This window comes from Suricata suricatta, chromosome 6 (assembly GCF_006229205.1).
Source record: "Suricata suricatta isolate VVHF042 chromosome 6, meerkat_22Aug2017_6uvM2_HiC, whole genome shotgun sequence".
Taxonomy (NCBI): Eukaryota; Metazoa; Chordata; class Mammalia; order Carnivora; family Herpestidae; genus Suricata; species Suricata suricatta.
Window position 1 is genome coordinate 121,527,275 of NC_043705.1, and position 26,918 is coordinate 121,554,192.

Here is a 26,918-nt window from a genome sequence, read left to right on the forward strand (position 1 = left end):
CCCAGGAAGCTGGTGCCTGGGAGAGAATTCTTTTTGCAGTCACCCCTCTACTGTGAGATGGTGTCAGTTTCATAGACTCTGGGATTGAGGAAGGGCCACGTCCTCTTCAGTCCACATGTGTCCGGCTCATTCTTGGTGTCCATTCTTTCTTGGGGTTTTCAGGTTAGTCACCAATCCCCGTTAGTTGCCATTTCTTGCCTCACAGGACACACACGTGCACACATGCACCCACACAGCCCTGTCAGCATCCAGGCAGCCCGTGCTGCTGGAGGCTGACACTTTGGCATTTCTGAGCAGCCCCCCTCTAGGCCTGCTCCCCCCAAGACTTCGTCACTGGGCCGCTCCCCCGAGTCTGCTTCTGTCACCAGCAGGATGGAAGAATGAGTGAATGCACCCTCATCTTTACTTCAGAGGCTTCTGGTTTTTTCTAGGACAATCACCTCCTGGAAAGCCTGAGATCGTTAAATGTCGTTCTCCTGAAAAGGAGACATTCTCCTGCTGGTGGAAGCCTGGGGAGAATGGAGGACTTCCCACCAAGTACACGCTGACTTACCACAAGGAAGGGTAAGACGTTTTCCTCTGTCCTATCAAACCCACATGACCGCTCTCAGTCTCCTGGGGCAAAGAACCCTAGTTCTGAGTTAGAATTACCACACTTCCCTGGACTGACGCTAGTAAGGCTCCAACCAGTGGGGCAAGAACTTATTTTCCAGGTCCACAGTCTCCTATTAATGTCCTGCAGGCGCTCTCTTGATGCGCATAAGCTGGTTCGCCACCCCAGAAATGCAGCACTGTTTCCACTGCCTGTCCGAGGCTTCGGTTGCAGCCCAAAGTCACATATGAATCTCTCCTGAATGCCGGTTAATTTTAGATGCTCATCTGTCAACCTTATAGCGTGTGTAATTTGTTTCTTAGTAATTGTTACTTTTGCGATAGAGTGAATTGTCGTGTAATCCTTAACAACCATGGTAACGTTAGATTTTCTAACTTGTTTCATGACCAAGAAAGTAAAGGGCCCTTGAAGCAAAGGAAGGTAAGGAGTTTTCCTTAGCGTTTGCTGACCCAGGACCCAGGACCTTCCATGGGGCATATTTGGAGCTAAGGTTGCAGTGAGGGCTGAACAAGGTCATGTGCAGGGGAAGATATTGTTTTACTCATAACGAAACCTTCTTGGAGATCCCAGGAAGGCCGTGGCCCTGTGGTGCAACCGCTGGCCCGCATCCCAAGGACTGCACGTTGTTGGACACAAAGCTGCCATCCCTGCTGAGACGCAAAGGAGTATGATGTCAATAGATTTCAGGAACTCACATGGGTGACCAAAATTAAATATGCCTTCACACCCTGTGGTGTGTCTCGCGTTGAGGTTGTGAAGTCTAAATGTGAGCAGCCCAGTAAGCCACCTTGTCCTCAAATATCTCCTTTCTGAGTCACCTTCCTCTGTTGCTGACTTAGGGCAATCTGAAATAGACCGACATCAATTTTTATCCTCTTTCGTCCTTTTTTTAATGAAATGTAACTCAACACCTATGCACAAGAAATGCGGTGCGGTGTGTGTCAGGGGGAGAGTCCCATTTCCTGAGATGGCCCAATGGCAATTCCCTGAGTAGGATGGCAACTTGGCCATTGACAGTTCAAGTGTTTATCGGCGTGGGGCACAAATCACAAAGCCCACAGAAGCCTGCCGAAGGGAAGTGTTGATGAGAAGCAGGGTAACTGAGGACCTGATGTAACCCTTGTATCACCATCCCCAGTGCCCTCCTCCCTGTCTCACTCCCGGCTGACCTCGGGAGGACACGGATGTTGGGGGAACCTTCCTTAGCTCTGGTGTTTGCATTGGACACTCTGATCCCCAAAAGCCAGTGTTAATGATCTATTCAGAAAAAAAGACTAAACACTTTTTACTACTTTCTTATTCACTGCTAATATATCACTCATTGCAGAGAGACACTGACACACGAGTGTCCAGACTACATCACCAGTGGCCCCGATTCCTGTTATTTCAACAAGAAGCACACTTCCATATGGACCATGTACATCATCACAGTAAATGCCACCAACCAGATAGGAAGCACTTCCTCAGATCCACGTTATGTGGATGTGACGTACATAGGTAAGGAGAAGGGCTACAGGTAAGGAATGTGTTGCTCCGTTACAGATTTACCGGTAGTCAAACTCAGTTTGAGTCTTCCTGGTTTTTGGATGCATTCCACAAAAGAAAGATGAGAAAATTTACGATATCCTTCCCAACTGAGTTTTTCAAACCGATTTTAATCGAGTCATTCATGGCAGTAGGACTGGCACTTGGGATCCTTGTGTCTCTGTGCTTTTGCTTGACCCTTCTTCCCATCCTCTTGCATCCAGAAGGAATGTTCTATCTATGCTTCCCTTGTCACTCTTTCCCTACAGCCCTTCTCCTGCAACGATGAACGCTTCTCTTATTTTCTCTCTCTCAATGCAAGACAGAGCTACACCATAGAATAGCAGCTCTTAGAAAGTGTTCAAGGAATTGCTCCAACTTACTTGCCCCAGATTCAATTCTCAATATATATGTGCTTAGCAACTGGTGCTATCATTTCAAAAATAAATAATCTGGGAAGCAAATACTTAAATAGCAGTCTGAATCCCAAGATCACAAATACAATGTTTGGAGAAGTCATTAGCAAAGTAAAACAAAGACAACCTGAGAGCTGCTTCTTGCTTTGCATGATCGTCAGTGAGCTCAGGACAACCAGGCATAACTATAGTGGCCTGGATAGTTTAGCAAGGGTGACAAAGGGAATCTTAGGACAAGAGACGGCTTGGCCAGGCCGGAGGTCAGCCCTCATCTTGGGTAATAATACAGGGAATAGCTAATTAGGCTCATGGTTATCCAAGTCTTCCTGACTTACCTACCACTACTCAATAAGGAAAATCAGATTAGGATTCTCAAGTGTTCACCTGCATATCATCCCATTGGAATCGTGTCAATGGCTTATCCTTAGAAACTAGGAAAGCTTCCAACACCAACCAGTATATGTTTGAGTATTTTCTTCCTACAGCAAATCATTGGAATGAACACACAGAGGGAACTGAATTTGATGTTAATTTAAGAAACTCAGAAAGGCAACCCCACTGGCATAGGTAAGGAGAATCAAATAAATTCTAGTCATATAAATTACTTGAGATACAAAGGCTTTAAGATGCTAAATGCCAGACAATTCCTTTGTCATGGCTTTTTCTTACATTTTTAACATTTGAGGGCAAAATAGCAAAAACAGAAGAAGTTCTGAAATGAGCAGTTGCTATAATGAGAGTATTCACAAAAAATGGAATCACTAAAGAGTAGAACCTTTAAAAAGGGAAATCAGTGAGGGCATTGATTTCACATGGACACTGGAAAAAAAATTATGTGGTAAAAAAACTGTTGGGTCATATTTTCCAGAATAATGAAAGGAGGGCTTATGGAACTCTCGTACCACCCTACTGCATACAGTGTTGGTGACAGGCCATAGGAGTTTATTTAAAAATCAGTGTGAACTGGGGCTCCTGGATGGCTCAGTTGGTTTAGGGTCCAGCTTTGGCTCAGGTCATGATCTCACAGTTCGTGGGTTCGAGTCCCGCGTCAGGCTCTGTGCTGGCAGCTGTCTCAGAGCCTGGAGCCTGCTTCTGATTCTGTGTCTCCCTCTCTCTCTGACCCTCCCCTGCTCTCTGTCTCTCAAAAATAAATAAAAAACATTTTAAAAATTTGTTTAAAAATCAGTGTGAACTTCAGTACATTTTCTATCAGCTGGAGTCTCATCCAGTGACAACCTGCAGTACAGAATGACAATATTGGCAGATAACCACTCAGAAATAGATTTTGTTGTTGTTGATCTTGTTACTGCCATGGAATAATATTTAGCGATGCTGAAGACCCTTGAAAGGAGTGATTCTCAGCTGGGGGCTATGTTGCCCCCCGCAGGTTGGTTATCAATGACAGGACACAGCTCCAACTGTTGCAACCTGGAGAGGAGGTTGGGGAATTACTGACGTTTAATGAGTAGAGGCCAGAAATGCTGCGAAGGCTAGCATCCTACAGTGCTCGCTACAGCACACCCCCCACGGCCGACAAAGAAGGATCTGGTCCAAAATACATGATACTGAGGTTGAGAAACTTTGCTTTAAAGGACTCATTCTAAACATTTTGCTGGCAGTTTGGTGCAAATAGATTTTGATCAGAGGCATTTCTCAGTATTATGTTTAGCATAAAACCTATGTAGAAGATGCTTGTTTAGGAAGTACATATAAAATCATCTTTCTTAGGTATTTACTTGGTGACAAATAAGCATTAGGATTGGTGACAAGTTTTCCAGAGTTCACTTTTTTAGACAACTGTAGATTATAATGTCAAATACATCATAGTTATACTCACATCCCAAATCTTGCATGGAGAATTAGTTGAGGAGGCAATAAATGAATAGAGAAAATATTACTGACCAACAGGACTGAGATTAGGGTCAGACAAGCTGGTATCAAAGGCACCGCATTCTTAAGGAGGGACTCACAGATCTGTACTTAAAGGAACTTCAGAGTAAGTGCCTACTTAATTTTTTAAAACATAATACAAAACTCACCTTTTTACGTGAAATCTGGTGGTATTCGTTCATTCACAATGTTCTGCAACCACCATCACTATCTGGTTCCAGAATACTTCCACTACTCCAGATGGAGACTTCATACCCATTAACCAGTTACTCTGGATTTCCCACTCTACCCCAGCTCCAGAGCAGCCACTCATCTGCTTTCTGTCTCTATAGATTTGCCTAGTATGAATATTTCAAATATATGGAATCATATAGTATGTGACCTTTTGTGTCTGGCTTTTCTCACTTAGCCTAATGTTTTCAAGATTGATCTATACTCTAGCATATATCAGTACTTCCTTCCCTCTTATGGTGGAAAATTCTTCCATTATGTGGGTATTATTTACCCACTCATCAGTTGATGGGCATTTGAGTTGCCTCCACCTATTGGCTGCTATGAGTAGTGTGCTGTGAACATTCAGGTATGAATTTTTGTTTGAGTGCCTGCTTTCATTTCTCTTGAGTATATACCTAGGAGCAAGTAATACTACATTTAAGTTCTAAGTAACTTCCAGACTTTTTTGTACAATGGCTATACCATTTTACAATCCCATTAGCAATGTATGAAAGTTCCAACCTCTCTAGTGTTCTTTCCAACACTTGTTATTTTTCAGTTTTTGAATTCTAGCCATCCCAGCAGGTATAAACTGCTCTCTCGCTGTCGTTTTGACTTGCATTTCCCAATGACTTTTGAGCATCATTTCTGTGCTTGTTGGTCATTTGTGTGTCCTTAAATTTTACATCTTGCTTGCTTCAACCTAATCCCAGTTCTGCTGACCAGCACTTGATATCAAATGCAAAGAGTCTCATCACCATGATGAGTGAAAGAGTAGAGAAAGCTGCCTCTAAGTCATGTAGTTCTGTGTTCAAATACCACTTTGACTAAATATGTAGTTTCTTTCATATCTACAGTTGAACCAGACCCTCCTGTGAACCTGACTTTGGAATTAAAACAGCCAGAAGATAAAAAACCATATCTGTGGATGAAATGGTTCCCACCCACCCTGGTGGACGTAAGATCTGGTTGGCTCACACTGCAGTACGAAATTCGATTAAAACCCGAGAAAGCAACTGAGTGGGAGGTGAGTCAACTAGAAGCTTTTGGGAGGAACCAGGTCCTTGGCAAAGATGAAGCCCTCACAGCTGAGAACAGGTCATTCTTCCTCATTATTGGGTAACCGTGTTGCCCTCTTGATGCTGATGTGGCCTGCCCAGAGGTGGAAGTGTCCTCTCCCCTCCCCTGGGACTGATGGGGGCTCATCTTCGTAGCTCTCCAGGGCTAGTTCCTTGCACTGAACATCCTCTTCCACCAGATTCCCAACCCACTTCCCTCAGGATGTCTTAGATTAAGACACTTGTGAGTGTACCTACATGGCACTAAGTAGGAGGAAGAAAAATCTCAGTATAACTAGTCCAGAGTCAGTGGTATTTTTACTTTCAAATACTTCAATGTAAAGAAATAATACAGTAAATTATAGGCATTTTAATATTTTTGTATATATCTCCTTTAAAAAGGGAACATTTGATTTCACTCATATGTAGAATTTAAGGAACAAATAAATGAAGAAACAAGAGACAAACAGAAAAATCAGACTCTTAACTACAGAGAACAAACTGGTGGTTGCCAGAAGGGAGGTGGGTGGGACATGGGTAAGTAGAGGTTTTTAAGAGTATACTTATTGTGATGAGCACTGACTAATGTATAGAATGGTTGAATCATTATATTGTACACCTGAAACTAATATAATGCTCCATGTCAACTATTCTTAATGTTAAAAAAGATATTCCAAACCCACTAGCAATGATAAAATTTTTAAAAGGGAATATTTCCAAACATAGCTAAAATAAGGACCACACATAGAAAATTAATTTAAATTCCTTAATATAATTTAACAGCCAGTCCATATTTTAATTTCCCCAATTGCTTCAAAATATGCCTTTAGCAGCTAGTTTGTCCAAACCACAATCCACTCCAAGACCACACATTGTAGCTGGTTGTTACATCCCTTTGGTCTCAACATGCTTAGGAGACTGGGCCACTTGTCTCATAGGATGTCCCACCTTCTGCATTTGTCTAATGAGTTCTCTATGAGGTCATTTAGCTAATTTCTCTGCCCCTGTGTTTCCTGTAGCCAGATAGTTAGAGCTAAAAATTTGATTAGATTCAGGCTGAAAAATTTTCGGCAATAGAACCTCAGAGGTGATATTATTTGCTTCCTATTGCATCATATAAGAAGATGGAAACCATCTGGTCAACCCACGGTACCTGATGCTAAAACTAACTCTGGGATTAGAGAGATGACAGCCTGATCCCTTGATTGTAAAGTTATGTTTCATTTGTATGCTATTGTTTCAACAAACTTACTGCCCAATTCTCTTCCACCTAGTGGTTTTATGCCAATTGGTGATCCTTGAAACAATGAAGTCATTAGGGTTTACAAAATAATTTTCCAATTTTACTAACTGGTTGTCTTCCATAAAATAGAATTTAGAAAGGGGTAGATGGTAGGAAGCAGATTATTTGCCCTTCTGACAGAGAATTCCAAATGGAGAGACATAAAACCCATTACTTTTTGTGTGAACAATGTGAGAAGGAAAAGAGGGTGGAATGGTGAGAACAGAGATTTCTCTACAAAATCTAATTTCTTGGCTTCAGTTCTCCAACAGTTTATTATCTACAGGGAAAGTCTATAAAGAAACATAACACAAATCACAGTGACTTCTGTTTTCCTTGTTTCTCCTTAGACTCATTTTGCTGGGCAGCAGACTCAGTTTAAGGTACTCAGCTTATATCCAGGACAGAAGTACCTTGTCCAGGTTCGCTGCAAGCCAGACCATGGATTCTGGAGTGAATGGAGCCCAGAGAGCTCCATCCAGATACCTAATGGTGAGTGTCTTGGCTCCCTTTTGCATATACTCCAAAATATTTTTTAATGTTTATTTATTTATTTATTGAGAGAGAGAGAGAGCGTGCACATATGCACAAGCAGGGGAGGGGCAGAGACAGAGAGAGAGAGAGAGAGAGAGAGAGAGAGAGAGAGAGCGAGAGAATCTCAAGCAGGCTCTGCATTGTCAGCATAGAACCCCATGTGGGTCTCAAACTCATGAACAATAAGATCACTACCTGAGCTGAAATTGAGAGTCTGACTGAGACACCCAGGGTCCCCTCCTCCAAAATATTTTGAAAACAGAATGAATTTAGTAAACTTGCATGTAGTCACTACTCACAGAGAAACTATGTTCAGCCTTAGCCAGAAAAATAAGGAGAGGTGGGTTTATCAGCTCTCCATCCAATACAAAGACATTTGGAAGTATAGTGTTGCGCCCCAGGTCACTGTGAGTAAAGACCAGTTTCTAGAATAAGGCTGCAAAGATAGGCTTGGCATGTCTCAGAGGGCTTGATGGTCAGTCATTCTGCCCTCCACATCTACCCTATCCCTATAATTTGGCCAAAATCATCATCTAGTTGTCCCCAAATTTGTAAAGTGGCATGCTGTCTCAAAAGCATGAGAATTTTTAGTCTGTGAGATCAGTTACATCTTGGTCTCTATGTGACGGTATAGTATGCAAGAGGCACTCAATTCTAAGTGCCATTAAACATGGCGGCTTGCACTCCACAACAGAATGATTCATCTTGCACTTCCAAAGTGTGCTGTGGTTTGTGAGGTACTTTGGCCCTTCTAACCCTATCAGGTATTCAGAGAGGATACGATTACCATCAGGAATTAAAAGTGAGGGAACTGAAGCTCAGTGAGGTTAGAGCCTTATGCAGAACCACATGACAAAGCCTAACTCTTCTGACAACTTGCCTGGCCAAAGTATCAGGGCTTGCATTGACTTGGCATACTAGAAAGAACACTGAACTGTGGGTCATAAGATTCACACGTGCATCTTATTCAGCCCTGGCTCTTATTAAATAAATAAAAGCACAGGGTCTAGAAGCAGAAGGCCTGAGTTGAAATCTCGACTACAACTTTGTAGTTTACAAGCTCACGGGGAAATCACTCTTTGAGCTTTCATGACCTCGTCTTTACAAGACAATGCATGTAAAGAGCCTAACACCATGGATGGCTTTAGTAAGAACTTAATAAGTGATGGCCTTTATTATTACTGCAACAGACCATGTGACCTTGAATTTCCTCTTTAAGGATCAGGAATTTGAAATTTATAGAGTACTGTAAAATATATGCAATATTAAAGTTTACTAGTAAAAATTAAACCTGTCATCTATGCTAGTCTATTTGGATTGCTGTTCAAATCAAAAGAGGTATAGGTAAGGTTGGGGGAGACTCTTGTGTTCAAAACTTTTGCTTATTTTGTTTGTTTTTAATGATGCTTTGATGTGATCAAAGCTTTCTGACTGTTTGCTTTTTTAGATGTCACCATGAAAGATACCATTGTGTGGATCTTTGTGGCTGTTCTTTCCGCTGTCATCTGTCTGATTATGGTCGTGGCAGTGGCTTTGAAAGGCCATAGGTACTTTACTGTCTATCAACCCTCCTCCCAATGATGGTTGTGGCAAAAAACATCATACAAAAATGGTAGAAACCTACAGATAACTCAAGCACTTCACTTAAGCCATTAGCTGCAGTGTGTCCACCCATTAAAAATCTTTTATTGGTGCCAGCAAAAGTAGCAGAATGGACTCCTTGGACCATGGTGCTCTGTCCATCAAACTGAGGCTCCCAGTTATGAAATCATAAAAATATTCTAAGAGCAGCTAAAATCAAGAGAAGCAAGCAGTTCAAGTAATCCCCTAATTTCAGAATCAGCATCCTCTATTAGCCAGAGCTAATTATGGTGTGGGCCCTTAAGATGAAGGCCTTCACCATTGATTGTTAGTCTCGTGGAGCCCCAGAAGTCTAACTCCTTTCTACCGTAGTGTGTGTAGCAGCTATTTGGAGAGAATACTAATCTTTCAAAAATCACACAGTTAGAATCTGAATCATCTATTCTTTTCACAAATTATTTTATAGCATGGTGACCTGCATCCTTCCACCAGTTCCTGGGCCAAAAATAAAAGGATTTGATACTCATCTGCTGGAGGTAAGTGGCAGAGGTGGCGAATGTAGCATGACTCATTGCTTCGCAATGATTACCTTTACACATGCACACACAGTTCCCATCAGTTCAGCCTGACCAGCTCAGTCCCTGCCCAACGTGTCCCTCCTCTTCAGCAAGTATGTTTACAGAAAGCTGGGTGGAAGCATGAGAGTACTTACCTTTGGCAGAGAAAGCCAAGAAAACATGAAAACACATCATAATACTCGCTAGGTCTACCAGGTATGTTCATAAGCACAGAAATAAACATGTTGTACAATTAATCAATTAAGAAAGAGGGTAAACGTTTTAATTAATACAAAACAGGAACCCACCTCCCTGGTCATATGTTGGTTAAAGTTTTCACTCAATTGTTCTTTACATAATTGCAATATCCTGTTGTATTGTTTGAGAGCTTTTACACTTCTGTCCAGATTGAAATATATAGTTTCAGTTGGACTCAATCTTAACACCATTTTGTCTAAAAGCAATGACCTGCGTTATTATCATCGCTTGACCCAGCCACTGTGAGACCAGAAATGCAAGAATGTGAAAAGTGAGTCTCAGAGAATTTGATTTGACTATACTCTGTTTGATTGCAAATATCAGAGTAGGGATTAGAGCCCAAGAATTTGGGCTCCTGGTCCAGTGCTCTTACCCCACTATCTAGTCTCTAGTACTGACCTTCATAGAGCCAGCACAAACGTCTCAACTAAGTAAATTAACTGTTGTCTAATTTGAAATTTGTCCTTCTAGCCACAGAAACATAATAATAAAATAACTACTCTTTGGGTTACAAAAAATTTTTTTTCATATTCTTAATCACATTGCCCTAATCTTCAAAAGAATTCCCAGATGGGTACTATTACTTCCATTTTACAGATGGAGAAAAGTGAGGACCATAGAGCAGTTCATTTAAAGTCCATACCTTTAATAAGTGATAGAGTCACATTTGGGTGCCAGTACCTGATCTAAGCCAAAGGATCAGGAAGAAGAGTGGAAGAGAAAAGGAGGCCAGACGAAGAAGGAGGGGAGAAGGAGGCGAACAGAAAGGAGGGGAGGGAGGGAACTGAAACAGCAAGGGGAGAGGGGAGTCTGCTTACCCCTGCTGGACTCCAGAAGGTGGTGGCGTTGATTAGGAGGCCAGCAACCAGATATCAGGGCCAGTGGGTCCCAAAACACTGAATCCACGCATAAGCACTGTGGATTTCATGTTTCACAAACCTCTTATTTGTTAAGTATATGTTTATTATTTGTGCATTTACTACTTGCCAGTTAAACTCATAATCATTATTGTTTAGAGAGAGACTAAGTTAAAATCATGAATTGACTACAAGAAAACTAGGAGGTGAGTAGTAATCCAGGAAGTGATTATGAATAGTCTGCCACACAAACGGCTAACGTTTGGGAAACTCTGCTAGGCCATTAGCACATCGCTCTTGCCCATAGTCATGACCACTGGCTTGACTGTGATGCCAATGTGGCATGTCAGCGAGATAACAGCCATCTCTCCTTGTGTCCGTGTTCGATAGAAGGGCAAGTCTGAAGAACTGCTGAGCGCCCTGGGGTGCCAAGACTTCCCTCCCACTTCTGACTGTGAGGACTTGCTGGTGGAGTTTGTAGAAGTGGATGACAGTGAGGACCAGCAGCTGATGCCAGCCCATTCAAAAGAACACCCAGGTCAAGAGAGGAAGCCCACACCCCTGGACCCAGACAGTGACTCTGGCCGGGGCAGCTGTGACAGCCCTTCCCTTTTGTCTAAAAAGTGTGACGAAGCGCAGGCAAATCCCTCCACATTTAACACTCCGGACGGCATTGAGAAACCAGAGAATCCCCAAATGAATGTTACCCACACCTGGGACACCAAGAGCACTAGCTTAGAAGGCAAAATCCCCTCCTTCTCTTCCAGTGGATCCAAATCTTCAACATGGCCTTTACCACAGCCCCCCAGCCGCTCCAGCCCCAGATCCTCCTACCACGACATTGCCGATGTGTGTAAACTGGCCATGGGCACGGCCGGCACGGCGGCCATTCTGTTGGACAAAACAGACACACGTGCTTCAAGATCTTCAAAAAACGCTGAGACTGGAGGGGAGAAAATGGCAGCTGAGCAGAGGGCAGTGGAAAGCCGCCATTCCAAGACTGACCAAGGCGCAGCATGGCTGTTGCCCCAGGAGAAAAGCCCATTTATCTCTGTCAAACCCTTGGATTATGTGGAGATTCACAAAGTTAACAAAGATGGAGCACTGTCATTGCTCCCCAAACAGAAAGAGAACAGCAAGCAGACAGAGAAGCCCGGCACTCCTGAGACCAGTAAGGAGTATGCTAAGGTGTCCAGGGTGATGGAAAACAACATCCTGGTGTTAGTGCAGGATCCGCAAGCTCCAAACCTGGCTTCGTTTGAGGAACCAGCCAAGGAGGCTCCACCATCCCTTCAACAGAATCAAGCTGAGGAAGACCTGGCCTCCTTCACGTCCGCACCAAGCACTTGTGGACCCAGGGCTGGGCTGGACTACCTGGACCCTACATGTTTCATGCACTCCTTTCAGTGATAGCTTGATTCATGGAACGATTGGCTAAAATGTGACTTTTTTCAGATAACACTACAGAGTACAGGAAATGCACTTCTCCTAGAGAATGCTCGAGAGTGTGGTTAGAATGACACTATAGAGCCCACAGTTCACTCCTTTTCATGCTCCATTTTCAACCAGCTGCCTCTTCCTCCAACAGCTCATTCCAGAACAAATCGTTTTGCTTCCTGTGATTTGTACCTTTACTTTTTGCTATTAGTTATAAAATTATGTGTTCAATGAAATAAAAGCACATTATTTAGTATTCTTGATGGACAGTACCAACAGGTATATTCTCTGGAAGAGACTTTCACAGTTTGGTGTCTGACAGGAGGAAATGAGAGAGTCACGGTTGTTTACCACAGGAAGATGACAGGTGTGAGAGAAAAATGCCGTGAAAACCACTTTTGAAAACCAACAAACCTTTGCTTGATCTTTCTTTGACCTTTTACTTGATCTTTGCACTCCTCTCTCATTTTATTAGGATGAACCGAACATATTTAAAGAAAGAATGCATTCCAAAACACCTAACAAATTGTTTACATCAGTTCCTATCACCTTAGTGATACGTTGCCAATATGCAAGCCAAAATGATGCCTCCACCTTTTTCTTAAAATGGTTTGAATTTATTAAGCATGGGTTTTCCCCCCTAAATTGTATTTTATCCTAAACCCTCTAGAGAATATAGTTTTGGAAAATGGAATTTTCTTACATGACAGGTAAATGAGTTTCATGTGGTAAATTCTTCTAAAATGTTTTCCTGTTTCATTTCAGCACATGAGATAATTGATTAAACCCCCTAGTTTTCTGTTCAGTAAAAAAAAAAAAAATAATCCCAGAAGACTAACTTTAATTTAAAAGGTAATCACAGCAGGATGCTAATGGAAATACTGCCTTACTGTACATATGAACTCTACTTTAATATAAACCCGTAAGTTTCACAATGTATTTTTGAAGACTATTTTTCTATCACTTAGGTAAAAGACTATTTTCTATCTTCCCAGTACAGCTGTTTACGTATTTAGTGGATTCAGTATTTTCTGCTATGAGGTTATAATGAGTATTTTACAGTACATCATAGTAAATGCAGTTCCTGTTTGTGGAGCAAAATGCCATCAAAGTCCATTGAAGAATAGGAAGTGAATGATTATATTCAGTCTCCATCACAGTGTGGTATAGTTTATCTGATTCTTTTTTTTTTTTTTTTTAATCTCCATGACACTTTAAACAGTCACCAGCCTAGGGTTTTAGGGCTTTCCACAGACCATAAATTACTTGTGTAATTTAGGGCTGCTCTGGGGCTTCTGCTCTTCTCTGGGTGAATATTCGTAAAACCACCGTGAAAAGGTGAGTGGTGACCTCTCACGTACTGTTTTAGAGAGAGGGTGGTTTGGTTTGGTTGTGCTGAGAAATCTTGGGCAGCAAAGAAAATTTAAGCAAAGCCAGAAGTCAGTATCTCTCTGAAGCAGACCCATTTGGGAAACCTTGGCAGACGAATAAAGGTCAGGGTGTGGAAGTAAGAATCTCCAAGTCAGTTCCAAGGGCGGCCTTCCCAAGAGCAATACAAAGCCTGGATCTCCATTTTGAAGTGAGCATTCATGACTCATCAAAAAGCCTCCCTCTGTTTTTCATTTCATCTGCTGGCAGACCCATTCTCTGTTTACTCACTAGCTGGATATAGTGAATTTGAACTCATCTCTGTGAGTTAAATATTCCATCCCAGCAAGCCCATGCTAAGTAGACGTGAACTTCAAGACAGCCAGATGTTCAAAAGTGAACATGTTACTAGGGCTTCCAGAATTGCAAACGTAAACAGATCTGAGGTTCTCTTCTCCCAATACAGAATAACAAAAAGAGTGAAGGTATCATTTGGGAAAGTTGTCCATGTGAATTCAGTCCTCTGGTCCTTGCTACTCAAAGTATGCTTGGAGGACCAGCTAAATCAGCATCTCACCTGGACACTGCTTACAAGTGCAGAATCTTGGCTCCTCTGCCCCAGACCTACAGAATCAGAATCTGCACAAAGATCTCAGATGATTCAGGTGAACAATTAAGTTTGAGAAACACTGCCTTAGGTCACCATTTCCACTAACGGTTATGTTAGTGCATAGAAACAATCCTTTCTTGGAAATACAGATCCATCAAAATTGCACTGAATGACACTGTTCATAAAGGAAAAGGCATACTTTCTGGAAAATCCATTTGGGGGTTAAATTTACATAATGATAGAGAAAAACTTGCAAAAGTAAACACAACTCTAAAGAGGGCACCTGAGTGGCTCTGTTGGTTAAGTGTCTGACTTCTGGTCAGATCACAATCTTGCAGTTTATGAGTTGGAGCCCTGCATTGGGCTCTGTCCAGATGGCTCAGAGCCTGGAGCCTCCTTCAGGTTCTGTGTCTCCCTCTCTCTCTGCCCCTCCTCCTCTCTTGCTTTGTCTGTCTGTCTGTCTCTCTCAAAAATAAGTAGACATTTTTTTAAAAGTGTATTAAAAAAAAGAGGGTGAGGGAATATATTCCACCTGGGAGAGACTCCGTGAAGACTGTCCTATCAAAACTAGGCCAGACTAAACTTTCCCCAAAATAGTGCATCCTTCTCTAAAATATGTATCATGACTCTGATGGTTTGAAAATTCAAAAATAATCTGTTTTGACATACAATTTGGTGTGTGTGAAGAAAAAAATGTTACAGTTAAAGTCTCAACTTGAATTAAAACCCTAAAATACCCCAATTAGCCACTCATTAAGTAAAGCCAAGGTTATAATTCTCTGGTCAAGTAACACTCTTCATTTGAATTAAGTTCTTTTTTTTTTTCATTTTGTGGCATATTTTCTGTCAAGGAGACAGCCAGTGCAATGGAAGGATGCAGAATGAGGGTCAAGAGACCTAGGTTCTAGTCCTAATTAAGTTGCATTAGACAGAACAATTCCCTTTTCTGGGCCTCAGTTTCCTCTGAAGGAGATGTTGGGCACAATATCTATTATCCTTTTAAACTCTGGCTTCTTGATTCCATGACTCACTGAATATTTTCCAGCAAAAATAATTTAACCAATGCCTTGATCTTAAATAAGCCACCAAATAATCACCTTTCATCATAGAAATATAAGTACTTTTCAGTGATGTGGTTTTTTAATTTCCACTTTTAAATCCCCAGTTGCAGGCAGACTTAACATATTGCACACACACGTTATAAATTATGTAGGTACAGAATCATAGTCTAAGATAATGTACAAATATGTCTGTAGAGAAAAGAAACATTAGATTTTTTTAAAAGACATATTGAATGAGGCTCTAATTTTTTTAAAAAAGTGATCTTTCACAGAAATCAAGCTATGCTTATTTTTGCTGGTCCAGCAGCCCCAAACCTCTTTTTTTATATCTTACTGCTGATTCTTTTTTTTTTTTTTTTTTGCTGATGAATTATAAACGCTTACTGCGTGGTTGGTTTAAAGAGCCATATGCTCTGAATTATAAAAGGTCATATTTTTATAAGCAAACACCTAATATTCAAGTTACAAAGCACATGGAGACAGGACAGTCAATGGGTGATTTATGGAAGCTTATAACCCAAACTGCAAAATGTGCTCTTGTCGGTTTTAAAGAATGGGTATAAGGCATCCCAATGTGAGCACAAGTAATTATTGGCTGTGTTCCTGTCCATTGTCCTAAGTGCCTAAGACCAATCCTGGTAGGCGGGTATATACTAAAAACTTGCTTTTAGAGGTTTAGTCCCAAGTGGGTCAATCCCTTACTACCTGTATGAGGTGAAAAGGTTTGACCCCTTGTCCTATAGGGCCCAACTGAAATGGAGAATCCTATGAGTTAATGAACTCCAGGATGCAATTTGGCTGTGGAAGAAATCTGGCTTTTTCTCGAGGTTCTCCACCACTGCCAGGACTTGGAGAAAGTCCTGCCTTTATTCACTTCCCTATCTCCTTTGTGTAGACAAGAAAGAAACAGATTTGTACGTATTTTACAAAGTGCCTTCCTATACTTTTATTTAAAAATTAGTTTTATTTTTGCAAGAAAGAGTATTGATTGGAAAATAAATTTTACTTGCTTTCTGTAAATGACTGGAGAAACCCGAAAGGGAATGACAAAACGGTCTAAGGTCCAACCAGCAACTGTTAGGTGGATTTTTTAAATTTATTGCATAATTGAATTACCATAGAGCTGATGTGGATAGTGTAATTTACTTTGTCTGATAAGAAAGTGACTCTGGCTAGGATTTGAGGATATGCCTGCCAGCGTGATTCAAAACTCTTCAATTTAAAAACATTGAGGGCACTTGGAAGGCTCAGTCAGTTAAGCATCTGACTCTCGATTTTGGCTCAGGTCATGATCTCACAGTTCGTAGGTTCAAGCCCCACATGGGCCCTATGCTGACAGTGGAGAGGCTGCTCTCTGCCCCTCCCCTACTTATACATGCATTCTATCTCTCAAAATAATAATAGGAAGACAGTTAAAACATATTAATATGCTTTTGAATGGCTTTGAACTGCATGCCTGGGCCTGAAAAGGACAATGTATGCAGTGGGAACTTGCACACATACAGGAAAATGTAAGTGACTCTGGATTACCGTCCCCAGTGTTTGCTAACGTGTATGTGCCATTGATGAGAGCCTCATGTGTACTTCAACGACAAACCCCTTGTTCTCCCATTTTGGCTTAAGCACAACAGTCTTGTTGCTGGAGTAGTGGGCTGAGCAGCCAGTCTCCGGGTCTCGGTCACCTTGCTACCACTCAACAGGTTATGTGACCTTACACAAGTCCTTTAAACTCTAGCCATCAGTTTCCTGTTAAATAATCAAATAGTTCTCTGCCAAGGCTTGTGTATTTCAGTTACATGATTTTTGGTCTGAAGCCATCATGGTATCTATTTCAATGAAAGGAAAAAAATAGAAAATAGGACATTTCCAGAGAGTGGGCATCTAAGGATTCCACAAAATGCCAACTGTAGCCTGCTCAACACAAATTTTATTGGACAAAGTAAATCTGTAATCTATTCAGTGTTCTGAGTTTATAGCTAAGAAATATACATAATTCACAACACCATTTGCCCGCCACTGTCTTGTCCCTGTCCATTCCTCTGATTTATGCTCTGATTTCAAGTCAAGGAGCACTGAGACATCTAAAGTGGACAAACATATCCTGTTTATATGGCTGTGGTCAATGAATAGAGAGACCCTTAGATAATCATATTCTACTCATTAACTCTTTACCTGGTCCTGATTAAATAAGAAACAATGAACCCTAAAAACCTTTAGCTAGTTGAACTGGTAATATGAAAACTAACCTTTAAGAGTTCTGTTTAAATTATGCCTCTCCTGGATAAACTTCAAAATACAGTCTGAGTTAAAAAAAAAAAAATACAGTCCGAGTTTTTCCTTGCAAATTTCACATCCTTGTTGGAGGGTGGGGAAACCTTGTCATTATGCTATCTGAAATCAAAACTCTATATGGCAAAGATGCCTCTGACAAGTAATTTGTTTTCTAACATTTCTGGTAAGAGGACTTTGAACTTTTAAAAGTAACTACCTCCCTTCTTGTCCCACCGTCCTTCCTTCAAAGCTGCTTATTGTTTAAAAATGAAAGATCACATCTCACGCTTTGATTGTTTTTCAGTGGTATATTTGATGTACTTGCATTGTGACCTTCCTGACTTTAAAATAACCATTATATTATTTTATATTATATTGCTTTATGTGGTTCAAAACTGTATGATGCATTTAAATATATAATCCTTATATGGTGAAACTCATCATGTAAAACAGATGAAAATAATTATATAATGACTTGTAATCTATCCTTGTGTAGTTCAATATGATGGTGTCTATGTCTGTAAAAAATACTGAACAATGTAATCATATACTTCTGTTGAGACTGAGAATGTACTAATTTTTTTCTTAATCTTTGTCTGGAATTAGTATCATATGCCATTGTACGGCAATCTGAGGTGTTAAGTGTTTAGAGTATGATCCAAACACTGTTTAAAAGTCAACGCCTCAGCTCTGCTTTATGTGACTTCTGATAATTTCTTGAGTGTTATTTGCATCATGAGGCTTGCTTTTGTGTTTGATCATTCATTTTAAACAATTTAATAAGAGTTTCATGTGGAAACCAAAGCAACCTAGAGCCAGCCTGTTGCGTGATCTGTGTTTTATGTAAAGCCATATTGTAGCAAAGACTATATAGAGTAGGAAAAGATTCCATATTTTCAAAGCTATCACTACCTCCATGGTTTCTCTTCCCCTGGAAAATACCAAGCAAAATTCTTCAACGTGAGGTGGGGAATTAGAAGTGATTGTTACAAAAAGTTACTGGGGGATGGTTTTGGTTTGATTTTTTTACAGGAATATATACCTTCTAATTCACCACTTTGTAGCTTTATGCTAGGCTTTCTCAATAACCATTTTTACACTTTATAAAAACTGGCTGACCAATGAAGACCAGAAAGAATATTTAGTAAGTCCCCAGATGAAAAACCAACGAAACTATAGAGTGCAGATTTTTTCCTAACAATGAGTCACCTCAAGGTGGTTACCCTAAGCCATGGTAATGATATTTTTCTCACAATTTTCTTTTCCTAATGCCCCTAGAAATAAATGTTGTCCTTATTCGATTTTAGCCATCAAATATATTATGGTATGGGAAAAGTCAGCCATATATCAGAAATAGTCTTCTTTTGATTTAAAAACATTTCTTCATGTACTTATTGTAATGCCTACTCTTTTTTTTCTTTAGCGTTTAGGAATTATAGAGGACTATAGGCTGATTTATCATGCATTTTTAATTCTATAAATCTTTGCTTATTGCACATTGTACATTCTGTTTTCGTGGATTTATTCACTTGCCTCCTTCCATTTCGAGGGAACAACATGGATAGTTAAATCTTTGTCAGTAGTGTGGGAGATTATGCTAACTGCTATTGTCATAACATTTTCATTTTTTCTGCACGCCAAAAATAATGCTTGCCAAACAAAATCTTAGACATCCCAGAATAGTATGGTCATTATATTTCTATTCCTGTTATTGACAATACCCAATTCAGTGCCTGGCTCAATAAATGTTTATTTCCCTAGCCTGCCCTTCCTTTATTTTTATTTGACATGGAAATAAGCAGAATCATATGTGTGTGTCTGAATCAAATTTCTGGAAGCATTTTTGCTGCTAAGGGACATAAAATCTGGAAACTGTTGGTATAAATTGGACCAAAACAATTGTCCTCCTTTATCCCCATCCTTCCATACTTTTGCAAAACATAATTTCCTTCCTTCACCCCATCACTTTCACATGAAAAGCTGGTAAAAATAAAGTGAGACAGAATGAGGAACATGGGGATCAAAACAGAGAAGCTCATTTAAATTTAGTGAAATAAAGGAAAGACCAAACCATTTTTGAAGAATGCAATCCTTTTGAATGGTATGATTCGTCCACATAACTAACATTGATTTGGACAAAATCCATTGGATTCAATGTAGAATGATAACCTTTTTATTTTTAACGCATCGATATCTAGAAATCGTCACCTACTGTTCATGCCTGTGTTAAGAATAATGAAATAGTGTGGGGGTTGGGTTCACAGATTCTTCTCTGTCTCCTAGTTCTTTCACATAATGCCTCACAGGAGCAATGAGGACTTTTTTACGGAAGTATCATGCCCTGAAATGACTCCCATCAAAGAACCACTGACTATCCTATGCTTCTGGTGGTGCCATCTGCCTTTAGTTCTTGGGCACACTTTTACTTCTAAACTAAAAGAAAAAAATGTGGAGTGTCACTTACCAGACACAACATTCATATCATTAATAATGAGCTGGAGAAGAAACACAGAGTCAATTTTCCAAGATTACTGTTCTGTATGTTCCTGGAAAAAAAAATTATATATGGTCAATTCTTGTCACAATCACACCTGAAACCTTGATCTCACCAGACATCATATAACTTACTCCCCAAGTTACACTTTCTGAATCTACCCTATTTTTTTATAGACAGAGATATAGCTTCCATATGGTAGCAATCTTGAAATGTTGGGGGTTAGGGGTAGAGGACATGCAGGAATATAGGAAATGGGGTTATTGAAAAGGCCCCAAAAGGGACCTCACTGGCCAGGGAAGCATTTACCTCTGTGAGTCCCTCCAAACCACCCGGGTGAGACTGAACCCATTCTTGGTATTGGAAAAGTATATTCTACTTTGGAGGTCTGGGCACCTATATAGGAATCATTCTTTTATCTACAACCTCCCTACCTATGCTGCCTCATCCCTTGACTTCTGTTGGCCACACAAGTATTAAGGATTTTTCTCTTATTATACCCAGGTTCACATTAAAACTTAGGCTGACAAATGGACTTGAAGCACAGATATTATAATGAATGTGATAAGATTTTTTTTTTTTTTTAGAAAAGGCTAGAAGACATCAGTCAAATAAAACACCATGTGGATGTCTGTTGGTGAACACTTGTATAAGAAAAGGGAGCTTGGGAATTTTTATTACTGTATTGGTAAATGTGTTTGAAAGAATTTGTAAATGTCACAGGGACATTCACACCCTCAATTATTTAAAATTACAAGATGAACTTAGATGACACTTGCCAGTAGCTTTACTTTATTTGATCCGTATTGATATTGTTAGGGAGCTTTGTAAACTTTTGATGTACTTTTGTATCTTCAGAGCAATTCCTTTTGCAGTGCGAACAATGCTTAGTTTAAACTGAATCAATAAATTGCTTCCTGAACAATGGTTTTAGAGGGTCTTTTATATACATGTAAAACATGTTTTTATGAAAATACAACTTTGAGAAGCTTTTTCTTTGCTTCAACAAACTTTATTAGGACCTATGTTTTTTTTAAAAAGAAGGGGGAAATGGCATGCAAGGACTTTCTAGAGATAAAATACATAGTCAGATGCTGAAATATTTGTCTTAGAACACAGTTCAAAGGCATTTTTTTTCAGGCACACCCTTTATGCTTGTCTTTCAACACCTTCTCTGTATTTTTTTTTAACTAAATCTGAATCAAAACTGACATCTTGTTTCCAACTCAGCTAAATACTACATCTTCCCCTCCCGCCGCCTTCAAGTTCCCCTAGTCTTTATCCATTTGCCAGACCAGAGCCCAAAAAATGCAAATATGCTTACCCAGAAGTTCCTTGGGCCTGCTGAGAACAACCAAGAAACAATCAAAAACAGCGTTCCCGAATCTGATACGCAATCAGCTTTCCCAAATGATGCACGAACCACAAATCTCGGTGCCAAATATCCAAATTTTTTTCTGTTCGATTCTTCTTACCTAGAGTTGTCCTGTCTTCACTTAAAACTTTAGTTGCAATTTAGTCTTAGATTTATCATCTTGTATTTGTTGCATAAAACATTTCATGCATGCTTGAAAATTCCAGAGGGTGGAAAGTCTTCATTATCAAAAATAGTCTTTGATTTACCAACACCCAAATTTCACAAATACTAACATTTTACTATATCTGTTCCATACCTTAAAAAAAAAAAAAAAAAAAAAAAGCAGGGGGAGCCTGAGTGGCTCAGTCAGTTAAGCGTCGGGCTTCAGGTCATGATCTCACAATTGTGGGTTCGAGCCCCGAGTCGGACTCTGTGCTGACAGCCAGCTCCGAGCCTGGAGCCTGCTTCCGATTCTGTATCTCCCTCTCTCTCTGACCCTCCCCTGCTTGCACCGTATGTGTGTGTGTGTCTCTCTCTCAAAAATAAAAACATTAGAAAAAAAATTTAAATCAAACATCTCAGATGCAGTAGTTTACCTCTCAGTTACCAAGTTCTCTCCCTTTCTTTCCAGGAGCAACTATATTCCTACAGCTGTCTATCCTGTCTGGCATGTTAAAAATGCATTTTCCTTGAACATATGCATCCATAGAAATATATATGTATAATTATTCTGGCTGCTGATGAATTATTTTACATAGATAATAACATTTACCACATGCATGTTGATTTTTTTTTCATTCAGCACTGGATTTTGAAATCCAAATAGCTCCAGTTTATTGAATTTACCTGCTGTATACAGTTATATACCTATATACAATTTATTTGTTAATCCCTCTATTAATCAACTTTCCATTTCCACTATTATAAATGGCCGTGTAAGAACATTTTATGCAACCTTCATGTTTTAAGTATTTGCCATATTTTCTCTAGAATATACATCTAGGGATGTCATTGTTGGGTCACATGCAACACACACCTTAACGTTTCCTCACACTTGACAAGTTGTTCTCCAAAGCAGCTGTGCCAATAAATATCCCGTCAGCAGTGTGGGAGATCCCACTCTTTCCTTAATCATTACCTGAAGCTGTCAGATATTTCAATTTTGGACAATTTGATGAGCAATAAAGGATACTTTCACTGTCCTAATGAATCCATCCAGTAGCTAAGTAATTCATCCTTTACCTGCTTATCTGTGATGCCATCTTTGTCATCTGCTGAGTTTCTCCATGTGCTGAGTCCTACATCTGGACCTCTATCCCAGCTCGGTGCTCGGCTGATACATCCCCGTCTTGGTGTTCCCTGTTTTATTTCCTAGTTTTATGCAATCTTCTTATCAGGGAAATTAATTCCTACACCTCTCCTTCAGAACTATTCTGGCTATGCTTGACCATTGATTCACTATGTGAATTTTGAAATAAGCCTATCAACTTTAAAAAAAATTTTTCTAATGTTTATTTACTTTTAAGAGAGAGAAAGAGAGAGAGAGACAGACAGGCAGAACGTGAGTAGGGAAGAGGCAGAGACACGGAATCTGAAGCAAGCTCCAGGCTCTGAGCTGTCAGCCCAGAGCCCAGCATGGGGCTGGAACTCATGAACCATGAGATCATGACCTGAGCTGAAGTCTGATGCTTAAGCAATTGAGCCATGCAGACGCCCCAGTCTATCAACTTTTTTTAGAACATTGTGCCAGGAATTAGATTTTGTTAATTGAATTTATGTGTGAATTCTGGGAATAGCTACATATTTATAAAATTGTGATCTAATGATGAACATGGTTTATCATTTCATTTACTTTGGTCTTTAGTAAAGCTTTATCCTCTCCCTCATAAATGTCTGTTTTAGTACATCCATTCCTAGGCACCATATAATTTTTGTTGATACTGTAAAAGGTATCGCTTTAAAAACTATTGTATTCTGAGAAGTTTCTCTTTATATATAGAAACCACAGATTTTAAAATATTGATTTTGGGGGCACCCAGGTGACTCAGTCGGTTAAGCGTCTGACTTCGGTTCAAGTCATGATCTCATAGTCCGTGGGTTCAAGTCTCACGTTGGTCTCTGTGCTGACAGCTCAGAGCCTGAAGCCTGCTTCAGATTCTGTGTCTCCCTCTCTCTCTGCTCCTCCCCCACTCACTTTCTGTCTCTCACTCAAAGTAAAATAAAGACATTAAACGAATTTAAATATTGATTCTGTATCTTGAAACCTCATTGAACTCTAATTATTAGTTCTGGTAATTTGTAGGTTTTCTTGGATTTTTTGTTTTTATTTGTATCATTGGAATGTGACAACTTTGTTTCTTCTTTCTTGGTCCTTATATCTTTCATATGTTTTTCTTGGTCTTTTTCTTGGGGTTGGAGTTCCAGTACAATATTGATTGTAGTGGATATTCTTTCTCATTCTTGACTTTAAAGAGAATTTTACTGAAAGTTTCCCATGAAGTACAGGGTTTCCTGTATACTTTTGCAGACACATTCCTAATTTTCTAATAATTCCATATCTTGAATTGGTGTTAAAACCTCTACATCTACTGATGTCAACTTTTTTTCTACATCTACTGATACAAAAATGTGGCTTTCCCTTTTAATCAGTTAATATACAAATTATTGCAGAGAATTAATTTGGAGAAAGTACTTTAATGTCAAATTACTCTCACATTCTTGGAATTCATCATGATATATTTTTACAAAGTGTGCTTCATTCAATTCATCTCTTTTGCTACTTGAGATATAATTTTCTGAGGTAAATTGTAAGTAAATTAAAATCTTCTTCTAGGATTATAGAAATTTCTTTCTCCATCCACTGATGAATGGATAAAGAAGACACACACACACAGACACAGACACAGACACACACACACACACACACACACACACACACACACACACACACACAACATGGAGTATTACTCAGCCATCAAAAAGAATGAAATCTTGTCATTTGCAGCATTGTGGATGGAACTAGAGGATATTATGCTAAATGAAATAAGTCAGTCAGAGAAAGACAAATACCATATTATTTCACTCACATGTGGAATTTAAGAAACAAAACAGATGAACATAGGTGAAGGAAAAGAAAAAAACAGAGAGGGAGACAAACCATAAAAGACTCTTAACTATAGAGAACAAACTGAGGGTTTCTGGGGAGGAGGAGCATGGGGGATGGGCTAAATGGTGATGGGCATTAAGAAGGCACTTGTTGTGATGAGCACTGGGTTCGGTATGTAAGTGATGAATCACTAAATTCTGTTCCTGAAACCAATACTACACTATATGTTAACGAACTTGAACTTAAATAAAAGCTTAGAAGAAAATCTTTGTAATTTTATCAGTTTTTGTTTTGAGGGTATATTATTAGGAGTATATAGACTTAAATATTCAGTCTTCCTAATGAATTATCTCTTTCATCGTTAAATATTATCCTTTATCCTTAATTATTCTTTTTCTCCTTTTTTGATATTAATATTGCTCCACTAGTTTTCTTTCCACTGGTTAATTCTCTGGTGGGTCTCTTCCCATTTTCTTACTTTCAGTTGACCTGTGTCATGATGTTTTATGACATTATGTCACTATGCACTATGTGCATCTCTTATAGGGGCACCTGGGTGGTTCAGTTTATTAAGCATCTGACTTCAGCTCTGGTCATGACCTCACAGTTCATGGGCTCCAGCCCTGCATCAGGCTCTGTGCTGACAGCTCGGAGCCTGGATCCTGCTTCAGATTCTGTGTGTGTCTCTCTCTGCCCCTCCCCCACTTGTGCTCTGTCTCTCTCTGTCTCTCAGAAATAAGTAAACGTTAAAAAACTTTAAAGAAGATTTTTAAACGCATCTCTTATAGACAGCACATAGCTAGATTTTGTTTTCCACTTTATTTGAGAACTTTTTCCTTTAGGTGATAAGTCAGTTCCTTTTGCTCTTCTGATGCACCCTTCTTTCATTTTTATTTTGCAATGTGAATCAATTTGCAGTTTGCAATTTAATCAGCCAATTTTGTAATAACTATCAAAACAGGATATAAATAAAAGGTCCTAGTTAGATCGTTCACTGTATCTGAGCACCTAAGTTTATGAGTGGCTCTTCTCCCAGTCAGAAATGACCACAATCACAGCGAACCTAATTCTAATGAATTTGGTTCATCCAGCTGCAGCGGAAGAGACTTTTGCTCTAGTTGTGACATTCAGGGGAATGAACAATCTAAGAAGCCCAGTCACTAAGGGGCTTATGCAAAAAAATAAGAAAACAAAAAATCTCTTCCATACATTTTACCAAAAAGATTAATTTAGATGCTCCAGAGCCTCCTCTTAAATATGAATCTTCTTCAATTATCTGTCAATCACTTGACCATAGCCATTACTGAACAACGCTCAATGAGCACTTGGTGCCTGGCACTATGGGGTACAGGAAGCCTTGTAAGTGTGCTCTCTGTCCTCCTGGGCATTACGGTCTAGTCAGGGAGGCTGAGGGAACCATAGTGTGCTCAGCTCTCCAGACTGACTTTTAAAAAATATTAAGTCTTGGGGCACCTCAGTGGCTCAACCGATTAGGTGACCCACTCTTGATTTTGGCTTAGGTCATGATCTCACAGTTCCTGAGTTTGAGCCCTGTGTTGGGCTCTGTACTGACAGTGCGAGCCGACTCAGGATTCTCTGTCTCCCACTCTCTCTGCCCCTCCCCCACTCATATTCTCTCTCTCTCTCTCTCTCTCTCTTTCTCTCTCTCTCTCTCTCTCTCTCTCTCTCTCTCTCTCTCTCTCAAAATAAATAAACATTAAATAAAACTTAAATAGGGGTGCCTGGGTGGTTCAGTTGGTTAACTGTCAGACTTCAGCTCAGGTCATGATCTCATGGTTCGTGGGTTCAAGCCCCCGCCCCCCATTGGGCTACTTGCTGCAGCTCAGAGCCTGGAGCCTGCTTTGAATTCTGTCTCCTTCTCTCTCATTCTGCCTCTCCCATGTTTGCACTCTGTCTCTCTCTCTCTGTCTCTCAAAAAGAAATAAATGTTAAAAATTTTTTAAGTAAAAATAAAATAAATAACTAAATAAAAATTGTTTAAATACTAAGTCTAGTAGTCCAAATAAGCTTATTCCAAAGAGCTGATCCTACTAAATAAATTAAAGGACTTGGACTCTGCACCATTTTTCTTTTTTTTTTTAATATTTCATTTATTTTTGTGTGTGAGAGAGAGAGAGAGAGCATGAGCAGGGGAGGGTCAGAGAGAGAGGGAGACACAGAATTGGAAGCAGGCTCCAGCCTCTGAGCTGTCAGCACAGAGCCTGATGCAGCTCCCACCAACCGCGAGATCATGACCTGAGTCGAAGCCAGACGCTCAACCGACTGAGCCACCCAGGCGCCCCTCTGCACCATTTTTCAGGAAAATCAGCGCTGCACGAAGCCCTCCAGGTCACAGTGTGTGAGCATGTCTGCACACAGCTCTGCTCTTAGATCCGCCGGCTCTTTGCTTCATTCTGAGCGTGCCTCCTAC

At 40.0% G+C, this 26,918-nt stretch overlaps 1 protein-coding gene across 3 annotated transcripts in view; it reads left to right on the plus strand.

Annotated features, from left to right (window-relative positions):
• Nucleotides 1-20,951, plus strand: part of PRLR (prolactin receptor) — a 156,083-nt gene extending 135,132 nt beyond the window's left edge. Inside the window, exons 4-11 of one of the 3 annotated variants that reach the window (XR_003909431.1) lie at nt 432-564; nt 1,941-2,110; nt 5,514-5,683; nt 7,347-7,488; nt 8,978-9,077; nt 9,578-9,647; nt 10,130-10,197; nt 11,174-11,234. Coding sequence is in view for 2 of the 3 variants with exons in the window: in XM_029941010.1 (XP_029796870.1) it covers nt 432-564; nt 1,941-2,110; nt 5,514-5,683; nt 7,347-7,488; nt 8,978-9,077; nt 9,578-9,647; nt 11,174-12,193 (1,805 nt within the window). In the remaining variant the exon portion in view is untranslated. Of the gene's footprint in view, nt 1-431; nt 565-1,940; nt 2,111-5,513; nt 5,684-7,346; nt 7,489-8,977; nt 9,078-9,577; nt 9,648-10,129; nt 10,198-11,173; nt 12,493-20,611 lie in introns of those variants that run through there. The other 2 variants (XM_029941011.1, XM_029941010.1) reach the window with 2 other exon arrangements.
• Nucleotides 20,952-26,918: the final 5,967 nt, after the last annotated feature.